At 32.8% G+C, this 16,166-nt stretch overlaps 1 protein-coding gene across 1 annotated transcript in view; it reads left to right on the top strand.

The window, feature by feature from the left end:
* The window catches only part of LOC143225648 (fasciclin-1-like), a 127,701-nt gene extending 114,007 nt beyond the window's left edge, over positions 1–13,694 (top strand). Inside the window, exons 8-13 of the mRNA XM_076455445.1 lie at positions 1,868–2,018; positions 3,818–3,950; positions 4,472–4,619; positions 5,513–5,684; positions 9,428–9,542; positions 9,752–13,694. Of these exons, the coding sequence (XP_076311560.1) occupies positions 1,868–2,018; positions 3,818–3,950; positions 4,472–4,619; positions 5,513–5,684; positions 9,428–9,542; positions 9,752–9,948 (916 nt within the window). The 3' untranslated portion in view covers positions 9,949–13,694. The remainder of the gene's footprint in view (positions 1–1,867; positions 2,019–3,817; positions 3,951–4,471; positions 4,620–5,512; positions 5,685–9,427; positions 9,543–9,751) is intronic.
* The last annotated feature ends 2,472 nt before the right edge of the window (positions 13,695–16,166 follow it).

The raw sequence follows: 16,166 nt of genomic DNA, 5'->3' as shown, positions 1-16,166 counted from the left end.
GAACTAAAGGATCTACTTTATCTAGTTTTAATAGTTTTAAATCTAATTTTATTAGTTTTTCTTATCAGTGAATAGAGCCTCAAACACTAAGTATTGTTTTTATGGAGTCTCGTTTTACTTCCCCATATAGTAACCTGAATTAACTTGGGAATAAACACAGATTTTTTTTATACCTTGTAGAAAAAGAGGTCTTTAACATATGTGTATGTATATTACGAAACATACAACTATTAAAGTTAGACTTCTAGATTAATTATTTCATGTTCACCGCTCCCAGTGTGTAATACTCTAAGCATTCTAAACTGGAACTTATAATTCCAATAATGATATAGACCAAGTAGCTAAAGCTGGTCTAATTACGTAACATATCTTGAGAAAGGAAAAATCTATCTGTTAGTGCAAAAAAATAAACCGTATTTGTTCACGATACAAAGAAAGTAGATAAATAAAATAATGAGTTTTTATTATTTTCCTTGTACAGGGTTTCTAGTTGTATATTCTTTTCATTTCATACAGTGAAGGCTTTCTTAATTAAACAAAGAAATATGTGAGTTGTTACTTCAGTTTATCCGTGTGCTAGTCAACCTAAGGCTTCGAACATATTCAAATTCACCATGAACGTGAAATTTGGCCAGTTAACTGCAGTTTGTTTGTACTGTATACAAAAAAAAAAAAAATACGTTTTCGTGCTTCCAGTTAGAAAATATATAAAACAGTATATTTTCTCCAGTAAACTCCACTAACAAAGACAATTATTTACCAATCGTGGATTTAATCAGTTGCAGAGACAGAAACATTGGTAAATTATATGAGCTTCTTGGTTTAGCTTCTATTTTTTTATTAACCCTCACAGCTCATATCAGCAATCACGTGAACATAATATAATAATATAAATTCAGCTAGTACCTTTTTGTATGCAAATCATGACAAATAGATTGTTATTCTATATGCATTGTTATAGCCTGCAGGGAAAATTTAGCTTACGAGTTCGTTATACAGAACGTATTTTGAATGAAAACTATATTTACAATAACAAAAGATAAGAAAATTTATTTTATTTCTAAAACAAATGTTATTTTGAGAAAGTTACTGAATACTAAGTTATTATATTTATGTAAAAAATATAAAAACTGTAAATAATAAAACCTTCCAAGTTCTTACATGATCTGTCTAAGCGGTGTGAAAGTATGATTATATACTTTGTGGTTAGTGATAGTTACAGATTAAAATATTTTAATAGGTAACGAAGCTGCCGATGTATATCCCAACTTTACTCTTTCTAGCTGTGTGAGAAACGTGTGAAACGTTATAAGTTAGTATTTAAGTATATTTTTCCATAGACGAATAAATTTCCCAGATTTCACTTTTTCCAGAACATTATTTCAACGTGTATGTTGAAGTTTGATCACACGTATAATGACAAATTGTTTATTATAATAACCAGTGACACGGGGAAGTTTCGATACCCATGGTGGCAAGAGTACAGATAGCCCTTTGTATAGCGTTGTAATAGCGCCATCTTTAGGTAGTTCATGCAACTTTTCTAATATTTCAGTAACGTTAATATCGTTTTCTAGGAAATAATTTACCAGTGTATTAACTTAACCCAATGATACTCGTGCCACTCTTATCTATAAAACAAAGTTGATTCTAGTCAATATATTAGTAATTTACTGGCTTGTATAAACATTCTGTTAACAGTAACGAATCACAGCCCTCATTACTCGTACAATGGAAAAAGTGTTTTAATATCATGGAAACATTCTCAAGTTTAGCAGTAACATTAGTTAAAACAGTGAACCTATATTTTGCTGATTTTAAAGTTTTATGTTAAACATCAGTCCTAATACAATGTTTATATTTGCAGTGAATTCAACCAACTGGTAAAGCACGTCTCGGAGTTCAGATATGAACTAAACACTGCTCAAGAAAAAACTGTATTTGTTCCAACTAATGAAGCCATTCGGCGACTAGACAACTTGAACGACCTGAAAGGAAACATTACAGCCATTACAAATGTAATTGGTTTTGGTTTTCTTTTACTAATGGTGTGTGAGGAACTGACTTTTCCAGTTTCAGTATTTGTGTTACACTCAATCTCGGGACTCATTCATTAGACGAGAGAAACATTAACATTTTGTGATTTGAACATGTTAAAATTATCAAACGCTGAAACAAAATGTTATTTCGAATTTCGTGCAAATTATTTTGCTTAGACTGAGAAAAGGTAAAATATTAAATAATCAAATAATGAAACTGCATTAGTTTCAAACACAATTTGTTAAAACTCTGAAATTGTATTTCAGTCTTTGACAATTTTAGCAAGTTCAAATCGCGAAATTAATGTATTTTTGATCCATGATTGCATTCTGGGATTGAACGCAATACACACACACATATATACCACATCTTAATAACAAGGTTCAAATAAGTGTCAGTGGTTTATCTTCTGTCAGAGTATTTTGTATAATATTGCATACGTATTACGAAAAAAAAACGCAAAGTGTAAAGTCATTCTCTAATTTATAAAGCTGACTTGTTTTGGTTTTTAAAAAGATAAAGCCTAATGTTTTAGGTAGATCTAATGTTTGTTCTTCTTAGTGTGAAGCCTAAATTCCAAGATAGGGAAAGAGTGTGATTTTTACTGTCTGAAACTGTTATCTAAGTAGGCGTCTGTGGGTGTTATTCCTGTTTCCAGTTTAATTTTTAAGGTATTCTACATGCGTGTTTTCTGTGTGTGTAATTTAATTGGTAAAATAAGCGCTGTGTATATTATTCAATGAGTAAAGCTTGATCGTGAGGGTAGAACGAGTGTGTATTTCTTCTCTGTTAGAACTCGATATCTAGATTAGTGTTGATGTGTGTTTTTCTTTTACCAAAGCCACATCGAGCTATCTGCTGTGCCAACCTGGGGGAATCAAACCCCTGATTTTAGCGTTGTAAATCCCTAGACTTATCGCTGAACCAGCAGAGGACGTGTTGATGTTTGTTTCTTTCTAATTGATGCTTATTTTTTAACCTAGAACGAGTGTGTGTTTTTCTCTGGTAGAATCTAATATTTAAATTTGTTTTGATGTGTGTTTCTCTCTGAATGAAGCCTAATTTCTAAGATCGGATGAGTGTGTATTTTTCTTTTGAAAGGTAAAATAAATCTGTCTTCTTGGTAGGAAAATTAATTGGTAAGATAATGATGGTGTGTGTGTTTTATTTATATGAAATCTATTTCAAAGTTAAAGCTGATCTATATTTTTTTTCGAGTGTGATGTGTAAGCTAAGGTTGGATCAATGTTTGTTGTTCTTTGAGCAAAGCCTAGTGTATATGTTAGTGTATACAAAGCCTAGTGTATATGTTAGTGCAAATTTACATTTTCCTTCTTATGGTTCTCATATCCAAAGTAAGGCTCGTGTGTTATTTTGCATGTGAATCATAATTTGTAAGGTAGGACTAATGTATGTTTTTTGTCTTTTTTCTATAAATCTGATACCTAAGACAACTAATATGTAATCTATTATTAATGTGTGGACGTAAGTTTTAAGGTAGATTCAATGTCTTTTCCTCGGTCTTCTATTATTTTTCTACATGAATTCTAATTCTAACGTATGAACGAGTGCACTGTTTCTCAGATTGAAACTTAATTTTTATAGCAAACCTAGAAGTCAGTTTAAGAAAATAAGTGTATTTTATCAAATAGAATAATTTCCGTTCATAGATAGCGAAATGTTTAACTGGATATCCCGGGAGACAATAGTTTAAATTTTCCTCATACGACGCATAAACGTATATAATTATTAATATTTTATTTGCTATGGTAAACAGTTAGTGAGATTACATATGGTGATGCGATCTGTGTCGACTGATGACGTAAGAAATGGACGAATCAAAGAACATCTGGCGGCAGATAATCGTCACAGTCTGTATTTCCGTGTGGTAGGAGAGGACAGAAACAGAAGTATGTATGTGTGTATTAGGTTCTTTATTTAAAATTGGATTAATTTCACTTTTAATGCCATACGCAAGCAAAAACTACGTATTTGATATATTTGATATACTTCTCCAAAAATATTCTTATTTGTGCGTGTGTGGCTTAAAAATATTTTTAAATAAGTCTTATTTCCAGCAGAAAGTAATGTTTACCGCATGTTCTATTTCATGTACTTTATAACTCCTTCCTTTAAAGTTTCTGTCGTAAACTCGGATCTTTTCTTTAATTTATTCCAAAACAAAAAAGTAATAAAAATGTAATTCTGTTTAAATGAGATATTTCATTACTTCAAAATTAATATATTTATTCATGTTATTTAACCTTGCATATTCTACATCATAAATACCATTCTACTGTTGACTAAAGTAGAACTAGATATATTTCTCAATATTTCGGTTCAATGTAACTTTTACAATTATTGTTATATGAAATGGAATTCATTTAAAAAAAACAACACTTTGGGTACAAAAATATAAATAATTTTCTAGCCCTGACGGTAGATGGCGGTGGTGTCAATGCCACAGCTGTACAAGCTGATATTGGAGCAACGAATGGCATCGTTCACATTATAAACCGAGTATTAGGAATGCCATTCCAGACAGTTAATGAAAAGCTGAATACGGATCCGGAACTGAAGTAACTATAGGTTATCTCATTCTAATAAATAATAGTATTAACATATGATATAAAATATAGTTTTTCAGCAGACCTTAATAACATATTACAGTTTTTATGTGGTAGTCCTAGGGGACCTATATTGTAAAAAATAACAACATAACTTTCCTAATTGTAATCGACAGCATTATCGATATGTTGCAGTATAGTATAACATCAATTTAAAAAAAAAATACGTATTAAGATATTTCACGCATAAATAATTAACCACACTTTATTTTAACTATTAGTGCATGCTAAATCAACAGTTGGCGTGTAGCTTTGGATATGAATTATGAAGCCATAACAACACGTTTAGCATCTGCATTTTTAGTTAAATGCAAAGATGACCTAGGAAGGTCGAAACATTGTTCTCTCCTTTTCAGTAAAAGTGTTAATACCCAGCCGTTCTAAGATATAGGATTCAAAATTCTTAATGCATATAATATAATTGTTAGCAACATTATACCTCAGAGGTAATCGATCAGCCATTATAGCCCCCCTCCCCCAATGGCTTAGTGGTATGTATGGGGACTTACAATGTTAAAAATCAGGTTTCGTTACACGTAATAGCTACAGCATAGATAGCCTATTGCGTTGCTTTTTGTTTAATTACGAATAGAAAATCTTTTATTATATTCGTTAAACAAAAGCGCACGTTACAAATAATCATTGTTTTGTTTAAAACGATGTGTTTTTTGTGTGTGTTTTTAAAGTATTTGTTCTGAACTTTGCACTTATCTTTATCATATTGGAATCCCAAGAATAAAATTATTATATAGTCAAGTAGTATTGAAATGTAATGCAAGACTGTTTCAGTTACCTTGCAAGAAAGTAAAAATGGAGGTAACTTTTGGTATCATTTTATTTACAAGAGAGTCGTATCGGCTGAGCTTGACAGATGGCTGGAACAATAAGTTAAAGGACAGAAAGAACAACTTCACGTTTTTCGTGCCCAGTGAAGAGGCATGGGAAAGAATGAAGGCAGAACACCCCACGGAACACAAACAGGTCCACATGGAGATGTACAGTAACCAAGTCAAGAAGGTAACGCTAGGTTCTCAGTCCCATACTGGCATCATTGTTGTTCGAATATTAGATTACGTAAATAGCGTATCGACCACTATTATGTTTGGTAACAGGTCTCATCTACGCTGAATATGACGGACACAGTGTGGTTGATATATTATTACTTCCACTAATACGTTTGAGAAACTAGAAGTAAAATATTTTTCAGTCTGGTGAACAGTGTGGAATTTTTATTGCACTTTAATGATCTATAGTTAAATTATTCTAAAATGTTTTAACGTACTCTCAAACTGTAGTTCCTTCACGTGAAGTGATTAATATTTAATTGGAAACAAAATTACTTAGTAAGCATGGTTATAAAGTAGCCCATGAACAGGATGTATTATTTGTACAGACTACACAAAAATCCAGCCTTAGATATTTTCGTACCACATAGATTGCTGACACATATATAAAGAGGTGTAAAGATGCTACACGAGTTGTATATGCCCCTACTATATGTTCATATTGAAGTACCTGTAAAAACTTAATAAAATTACCACGATCCTTTATACGTTTCCAGGAGTTTTTAATGTTGAACTTATCAAAAGTCTTTCCAGTAGTATTACATGTTTTATTCTACATATCATAATAATAAACTCAAATAAATAAGATTTATTTAACTTCATCTTTCACCTATATAATACACAAAAATTGTACAGACGTTAATGTTGTTGTAAATGAATATAACTCGTTTGTACGCGTAGCGGTTTAGAAGATTTATACTATGTAATTAAATTAAAATGCTTCAGTTTTTCACCCTCGTATCTCTCCCTTTACCAGTGGGTCAGCGGTTAGTGTGTGGATTTACAACGCTAAAAATTGAGTTTGTTTGTTTGGGAATTTCGCACAAAGCTACTCGAGGGCTATCTGTGCTAGCCGTCCCTAATTTAGGAGTGTAAGACTAGAGGGAAGGCAGCTAGTCATCACCACCCACCGCCAACTCTTGGGCTACTCTTTTACCAACGAATAGTGGGATTGACCGTCACATTATACACCCCCACGGCTGGGAGGGCGAGCATGTTTAGCGCGACGCGGGCGCGAACCCGCGGATTACGAGTCGCACGCCTTACGCGCTAGGCCATGCCGGGCCCTAAAAATTGAGATTCAGTTCTTTGTGGTGAACACCACACAGATACCCATCAGTGGCACAGAGGTATATCTGCTGACTTACAATGCTAAAAATCGGTTTTCGATACCCCTGGTGAGCAGAGCACAGATAACTCATTGTGTAGTTTTGTGTTTAATTCAAAGCAAGAACAACACGGCACTGATAGTCTGTTCTGTGGCTTTGTGCCAAAAAATCAAAACGAAACGATCCTCAAATTATTAACGTGTTTTTATACATGGTCCAAATATATTGAGTAACGTTATGTTTATCCTTGTTACAACAATCAATACAAACATTTTTCCAAAATCATTGGGTGAAATCGTTCGTTTTCTAAGTGAAACTGATAATGGACAGCAGAAGCAATTATTAGGGTTAACTGCAATAATAATGAAATTGTTATTTAAGTTTTTGTCTTATGTAACCATATGTTACAAGGAAGCCTTTAACCAACAAGATCACATATTGAAAAACAATCCAGAACATATATATTCATACCTGGATTACATGTAAATTACTGTGCCTTTTTGTTTATTAAAAAAAAACAGCCACATGCTTATAATTTCATGCGATTTATTTATTCACTATTATATCCGCGTTAGGGTACTTATTTGACAATAAAACACAGTGTCTTACCGAATTATTCACCCCCTGCAAAGTTTCCATATTATGCTGCTTTCTGAATTTGCAATCGTGAAACTTTTAAATGGGGCTTTATATTTAATATTTACTCAATCTATTCCAAACTTAGACAGCTATAAAAATGTCGATAGTAAGTTAGATTGTCAAAGAAACTTTCAATTTCATAAGTATTCAACTCCTCAATTTCATAAGTATTCAACTCCTCAATTTCATAAGTATTCAACTCCTTTGCTATGGTAACCCTAAATCAGGTGCAAAAGATTAGTTTGAAAGGTTACAAAATTAGTGTAATGATCTCCGTCTGCGTGTAATCAAAGTGGCTTAACTTTACTTCAGAGTAAATGTTACAGAGGATGTTACAAGAACATTCAACGTCACTGATTATCCCCTTGAGTACAGTGAAGTCCACCAGTGGAATGTGCTTCACATCACCCAGTCACTACATAATCAAGCCACCCTTACAAACTAAGCAGCCGAACAAACAGCAAACTAGTTATGGATGCCACTGCAAAGGCAACGGTAGCTTTAAAAGATTTTCAAAGTTTCATGTCTGAGATTGGAATCAGTGTTCAAACATGAACCGTATACCAGGCCCTACACAAAGCTGGTCTGTATGGACGGGTAGCAAGAAAGAATTCATTAGAGAAAAATAATCTTCTTACATCTCGTAAGAAGTTTGTGACAAAGCGTTTAAATGATGCTGTAAACATGTGGCAGAAGGTTTTGTGGTCGGACAAGACCAAATTTGGGCGTTTTGGTCTAAATTCAAAGCTTTAAGCACCGCATGCAAGCCTAACACAGCACATCATCCATTCAATACTATCCCAATTGTCAGATATGGTGGTGACAGCATCATGTTATAGGGATGCTTCTCATAAGTAGGGACTGGGGACCTTGTCAGGATTGAGGGGGAAAATAGATGGTGCAAAGTATAAGCGATTCCTAAGAGGAAAACCTGAATGAGCAACCAAGAATCTAAAACTGGTCAAAAATTCACATTTCAACAGGAACACAACACCAAAGCCACATTTAAGTGATTTCAAAAGAAGAAAGCGAATATCTTGAAGCGGGTACAGTCAAAATCCTGACTTGAATCCAATAAAAAATGTATAGCGATACTTAAAGATTTCAGTCCATCAACGACTACCAACAAACTTGTCAGAATTGAAACAGTTTTGCCAGGAATAATGGATAAAACTTACACCATCCCATCAAAACTGGTAGAGATCTATCCAAAAAACTGACAGGAGTAATTACTGCCAAAGGTGCTTCCATCAAATGCTGATTTGTGGGGCTGAATACTTATGCAAAAAGGAAATGTTAATTTATGTGTTTCTTTGCAGGTTTGCTAACATTCAGTCTTCTTCACGCTTAACAGTGTTAATTTTGATCATTAGTGTTGAATAAAACAAGTTCATTAAAAAAATTGTTTACATTATTTGTTTTTCATCAAAATGTGACATTATTGACAGGGGGTGAATACTTTAGCAAGGCACTCACTGTAAGTGACATAATATACATTTCAGGCAGTTTACCTTTTTTTATTAGGTCCTGTATGTCCCAGAAAAAAAAGACCTATAAAAGGTCTTCTCGTCAAAAATTAATTAAACTATATACATTCAGATAGAAAATTCTATATATATAATGCAGTAATTTGTCCTAAGTAGATAGATGTTCACAACAGCCTTATGGTTGTATAGGTATTTACGATAGCCTTAAATTTGTAAACTGGTTACGTTGGGCGGAGCTTACTGTTAGCGTGTCTGGATTATGAATTCGAGAATTTATTGTTTTAGACGTATTTCTAAAGAGAAATAATATTTTTCCAAATTTTCTAAAATTTCTAAACTTGTCACAAAAGAACACAACTGAAATTTACGTGTTTACTTTTCATTCTCGCGTCCTTATTGTAAATTCACGACGTATAAATACAGTCGACAAAGCAGTCTAATAGTCACCATTCTGCTTTCAGATACTGGATCGGCATCTGGTTGTAGGACAGGAACTATCGTCTCAAGATCTAGGACGACTTGGACAGGTTGACACAATCTACGGTGTCTTTAAGATTGAAAGTGGTTACGGATATGGTGAGTGATTGATCTGGTTCTCAGACGAGTTTTTATGTTGTCAGCCATTACTACTTTTTTTTAATTTTGTGGTGATAAAATGTCGTTCTCCATGTTGCAAAAGTAATGAACGCTCCAGAACAAAAGTTTTTTTAATGAAATATCTTAATTTGTTAATTATTTATTGCTTGATCATAAAAAAAATAAATGTTCGTCAATCCTTCATTTAGGAGAACTATATGTGGAATGGGAAAACCTCAGGGCTACTATTGTTCGTCCAGATGTTCAAGCCACTAATGGAATCATTCATGTCATTGATCGTGTCATGATGAAGCCTCGCGACTTATCGAGAACAGGAGGCAGTGCAACAGTCTCTATGTCAGGAGCTACACTTTTAGTCAGTTTGTTGCTTTTGCGTGGAATGTAACTTTTTTTTCTTCCCTCTCATGGATTCCCAACCCTCCGAAATAAAACGATAAAGTTTTAGCAGGCTGGGTGTAATATATGTGTCTGTTCTCTATGGACATGAGGAACTTTGAAAATGTATGTTCTGTGGTATTATTAAGAACTCAGTGGAACTACCCAAAAAAATCAAAGGTTCACATATAAAGCATCTGATAAAATTGGTATACTCCGGAAATGGGAGAGAGAGAAAGACACGAATAGCTTTTTTCGTTGCAATGGGAGGATTATGTAACTACCTACTGGATTTTCAATGATATCGAAATGTTTTAACAGCTCAGTATTTAATGACATTGAAGAAATGGAAGAAATATTTAAAAACTGCAGGTTCATTGGAATTCCAGAATTTACTTGTGGATTAATAATAATAATTAATAATAAATTAAAAGTTAAAAAGAAACTAGATAATTTAAAACTTATTTAATCACATTTTATGGTCAGTTGAATTTTTGGGACTCTTGGCAAAATCTTTCAAAACACTTCTGTCAAAGAGGCATGCACCAATTATGAGATCGTAATTGCTCATAATGCCTAGTTAGACATTAAGATTAACAGGTATTTATTGTTTTACTTAAGATGCTATTTCTTTAGCTTTATATAAGGAGACTCTTCATTACGTAGTGTTAAATCTTTCGGTAAAGAATCCTCATTCTTGTAGGAAAAAAAAAACTATGTTCTCTTATATTAACCTTATTATAACTCTTTAAGGCGGAACTAAATTCATTGTGTCAAATTATATGTGCTTGTTGCGAATACTTCGTGAGTATGTGAACTTTTGTAAAGATATATGTTGATTTTTCGATATTGTGAATGTTCTCGGTGTTTCCTAAAACAAAAAGCGCTGAGTTACTTTTAACTCGTTAGTTTATTCGAATAATTTATTTTCTTTTGGTCTAGATATTTCGATAATTTTTTATAGATTGAATAAAGGCACAGCTTAGTTTTCTATGCCTTTTAACATTTGACCAAAGATCATGACGATTCTATGATAAATGAGTCTTATCTTCTGTGCACGAGACAGGAGAAGCTGTCACGTGTGTTAAATTAACCAACGATTAAATATTTTATGGCTGCTTATCAAAGCGTAATTCGAAACTACCGAGTTACGAAATCTAAACGGGAAACACGTGTCCATCTTAGCTGGCTTATAAAAGTCTAGTAGCACAACGAAAATAACTATGAATATTCCATTAAAACATATTTCCGGTTTTGTTATCTATCAGTATGTACATAATATATAAACAAACTTTTTTGGTAGCTACAATAAAAGGCACCTTGTTAACTACATGCCTCCAATTAGTTCAGCGGCAATTCTACAAGCTTACGACGCTAAAAATCGGGATTCGATACCCGTGGTGGCCAGATCACAGATAGCACTTTGTGTAATTTCGTGCTTAACAACTGAGCAACCGTTAACAGCATTGGTAAGAGTTATTAATAACATACAGGAAATCTCAGTTTGGTTCCTAATCGATAAATATATACTTTCACAACATGCATATTTAAACTATATGTACAAATTTGTTATTCTCTGTGGTAGCTTTAAAACACAGTTTAGCCTTATATGCTAGCTATAATTTATATTCACGGAATAAACGTTTGGGCTTAAATGTTTCTTGAATATCCATCTCTAAAGGCAGCATTCTGTTCGTTGTGCCCTCTGCAACCGTTTCGTTTATATCTACGATTTACTAGGTTAAATAATGAAGAACCGTAAAGGTTTAAAGGTTACGTGTACTACATAACACGTATCGTTGTATTTTAATTCCATCTTAGTATACTGAAGTGTAAACGTAAACTGTGTTTGTGCGTATAATCTCAAGGGCTTTTTTTGTAATTATAATTTATTATATAAAACATTAGGGATTTTAACCATATTACTTGCAGTGCTAGTGTAAGCCAGTATAAGGGCTTCTCGGGGTTGTGTTCTTTTAAGACACTGGATTCAATGAAATTTCTACAGTTATATGAACAATGGATAAAATAAAATTTATTTTGATTATAGAAGATTATTATACTTTACCTTTTTAGCAAATTCTACTTAATTGCAATGAAAAATAATAATGGTAACTCTAATAATTTCCAATATAACGAAAATTATTTTATTTGATTAAATCTGAAATATAACCTAAAACTTCTGATCTACAAGGATATATCTTGCAGTATGAGCTTGTTTAACGAAAACCCACCTAACATATTTACTGTGTTACTACCTACTTAAAACTTCAAAGTAATACTAAATTACAGAAGGGTTACAAAAAGACTTTCAATGCAAAAACAAAAGTCTGACTTAATTTCCGAGAAGAGCATCATAGAAACGCTGAGAAAAATAATAGAATATGTAAAAAGCTATTTAAAACTTTTCACGAAATTCTGTCTAGTGTAGAGTGTGTCCAGATATTGAGTCAGAAAGAGAGCAGTCTGTATCATAGATTCAACACATCTTGCTCATTCATCATGTTAGTAACCCTTGGGTAACACCTAAACTAACATACAAGGTTTCACACTGCAGCAGCTTACAATAAAATGAATGCTAAAATGTGAACGAGCAGATAATAAAGTCTTAAGTAGTTGAGAAATCAACAACCATAAAATGTAGAGTTTGGTCTTTCTAGGTTGAATGAGTTCTCAGAGGATTTTTTCTTGTCTTACTGGGAAGAGACTAAACAAAATAAAAAAAGGCCTAACTATCCATATAAACGTAAATAAAGTAATTACGTTGAAGGTTAACTTCTATCGTGATATAGGTGCATAACCTTATTTGGAAGTAGGTGGTTGAAGGTTCTGTAAAATCTTTAGTTAAGAACTTTTCTTTACAAACATCTCTTTACGGGCTAACATCTTTCCTGTGTACACAATATAACTTCCAATTCCAAAGATGCCACGTAGAATTTGATGAAATGTTATTGTTAGAAGCTTGAAAAGTGGTGGAACATAAATAAAAATGTAGTGAGTTACTTACTCTTGTTAAAATATTAGAGCAGTTTCTGTCTACGAAAAATATTACAATAAACTCGTGTGTGTGTTTAAAAAGTATGGTGCGTCCTAGCTTAAGATACATTTTGCAAAAAAAACTCTTTATAACGCAATCTTAAAACGTAGAATCCTAAATTCTGAAAAGGCTTGAATACTATGATTCAAGATTTTTATCGTTGTGAAGTATTCGATGAACTAGCCTTCGTTTCTCTTTGTTCTTTGTAAATGTTTGCATGCAGTAAGCTGAAGAAATGTGACCAACTAATCTTAGTGTGAGAGATTCGTCTCGAAAGCGCATTTGTAAGTATTGGTTGGTGTATGTATTACTTTATCAGTATTATTATTATTATTCGTGGTCTTAGAAATATATAGTGTAAAGCATATCCAACGTTCTGAGTATCAGCTCTGACACAGATTGAGTTTAAAAAATATTTTTTTCTAAAGTAAAAATCAAGAATACATTTTAAAAAATCTTCACTTATAGACTTAAACCACAGCAGTCGCTTCAATGACAGTTTTATTTAATATTAACTTAAAGTAATATCCGTTAGGTTTAGATAAAAAATGTACAATTATGACGAGGAAAAAATAAAATATTGTTAACTAGCTTAGTTCTCTGATTACAATAAATACTAGAAACTCAGATCTTTGGACATGCCAAATTTTTATTTGTATATTTGAGCCGTTATTGCAATTCTGAAATAAATACGAACTTTATGTATCGGTGTTGAAGCATATTGGCTCATTTGATTCAGTAGTCTGGATTCTACATTCCCTGGGACTCAAAACATGAAACAAAAAAAAGAACATATTAAGAAACCAAATAAACAAACACAGCCACAAAACTATGTTAACCTGATAAAATTAACTATGAAATTAATCAAATAAAGCAACATTTCATCAACATCAACAAATTTCCTTTAAAAACTGTTGAATAAATTATACCCACACCTATACCAACAACACAGTCAACAACAAACAAACAGTAATAAACTTAAAGAAACGACAAACTATAAAACCCTACGCTGTTGCATACAATATATTCCAGATATTAGCGAAAATATAATCATTTGGATAAACGTAAATATAACATTCAAACAAACACTACATTTATTCAAAACCAGGTACAAAACTAAAGTCTATACTATGTAAAACTACACTGACAAACACCACACCAACATTATTTATAAAATACAATGCAACAACTGTCACGACTTCTATATTGGAGAAACAAGTAGAAAAATGGAAACCAGATTCAAATAACAAAAAACCACCTCACGTTTTTGAATACTGCAAATCACATAAGAGCTCAAAACCATAGAAAATACTAACATACTAAATAGGGAAACAAATACAAACAAACGCAAAATCAAAGAAGCTACACTTATACAACAATTAAATCCAAAATTCGACCAATATAAAGGGAAACGTATATTAAAGAATAACCTAACATTTGACTGCAACGCCCTCTACTAACTCGTACTCGTTCATACTCTCCTCCTAAAACATGCATCCAGAACGTTCACTTGCAAATATACTTAGGTCATCTTCAAGTTCACAAAAAAGGTCGAATCATTGTTCTGTATTTTAATGTAATTAAAGTTTTAATTCCAATACCATCCATATTTAGAATACATTTGAAAAAAAAATGACTTTACTCTTGTTGGTGTGAACTGAAGGCTATTTTTTTATGAAACGTAAATGCGGTTGGAGTTTGATGGCTGCAGTATTCAAGGCCATTAAAAACAATTTTCTTGGTATTGAGTGAACTTTTATATCTAATGTTAGATGTAATATTTATTTCAAACCATTGTGAATACCGTACATACAGTCGTATATGATTCCAGTTGTAATCCATAATAATTAAATTATGTGATTTTTTAAGAAGAAGCATGTTTCAGAAATACAAAAATAAAGTATCTCTGATTATTGAAGATAGATAATGAACAACAAAGCAAGAAAACATTTTTGCAAAATTCGATTGGTCTAAAAGAAACGAAAATCCCTCCCCATTCTCGCATAATTCTCAAAGAAGCATATATTCAGAGGTAGCGATGAGTGGTGATGACTAGCTGTCTTCCCTCTAGTCGTAGATTGCTAAATGCGAGAAAATCGAAAACAAAAAAAATGCAATCAAACCTCAGTTAAAATAATCATGTTAAAATACTCACGTCTGTTAATAAATTTAATTGCATTTACAGAGAAAAAGTAGAATCAATGTTGTTATTGTTCTGAAACGTATCTTATATGTCACCTTATATTGTTTAGTGTTTTCAGCACCTGTATTCGAACTTCAGAAATCAGCTCTCTAAGGCATGGTTTGAGGTGACGAAAATATTTTGTCAAATCCTCAATAAAGTTATAGAAGAAATGTTTGCTTTATGGTAATGTTTGTTTTTATTATTCACCAGAAAGAGAAGAACCTTCCGTTCTGCATAGTAAGTCGTTTCTTTCATAGAGTACTGAAAAAAAAAGTTATACTTTTTTATATATTTCATGATTTCTTTAAAATAGTGAAATTTATCCATACTAACAGAAGCAAAAACATAAATTAGAAATAAAAACGTTCCTACTAAATTATTAATTATCGTAATAGGCGTTCTCATTAATATCTGAAGGATTTGCCCCCAGTAGCACAGTCTATGGACTTACATCGCTAAATACCGGATTTCGATACCAGTGATGGACAGAGCACAGATATCCCTTTGTGCTTAATAATAAACAACAATAAAAAACTGCATGATTTCCCAAAGAAGGCATTAGAATTATGAATAACCCAAGGAAGAGTCTAGACAATGGCGTTGCTAGGGGGGGCAAGAGGGTGCATCTGTCCCTGGTTGCAGCACCGGGGTGGGGATCGCCAAATTGATGTTACATAATTAGGAATTATGACTTAAATTTTGTTACGAGGGGGCGCGAAAAGTGACTTTGTCCCCGGGCGCTGAAAACCCTAACTACGCCTCTAAGTCTAGAAAACTAAAAACCAAAGACCCAGAAAATCTGGAAATTCTTAAGTATTCGACCATCAAAATCATACATTTATAGTGGCTAAATCCGATACACATAAAATTATAAGTGCCGTGGTTTTTTTTTTATAATCAATGATCTGGCATAACCCAGTGAATAGGACACTCGACTTACAATTTGCAGATCGCAGGTTGTAATCCTGTTGCTGAGCATGGTAGCCTTTCGAGACGTGACGATCAG

The sequence above is a fragment of the Tachypleus tridentatus genome, chromosome 9 (genome assembly GCF_004210375.1).
Source record: "Tachypleus tridentatus isolate NWPU-2018 chromosome 9, ASM421037v1, whole genome shotgun sequence".
NCBI lineage: Eukaryota > Metazoa > Arthropoda > Merostomata > Xiphosura > Limulidae > Tachypleus > Tachypleus tridentatus.
Note: the sequence above shows the minus strand (reverse complement) of the source record. Positions and strands in the feature narration are given on the sequence as shown.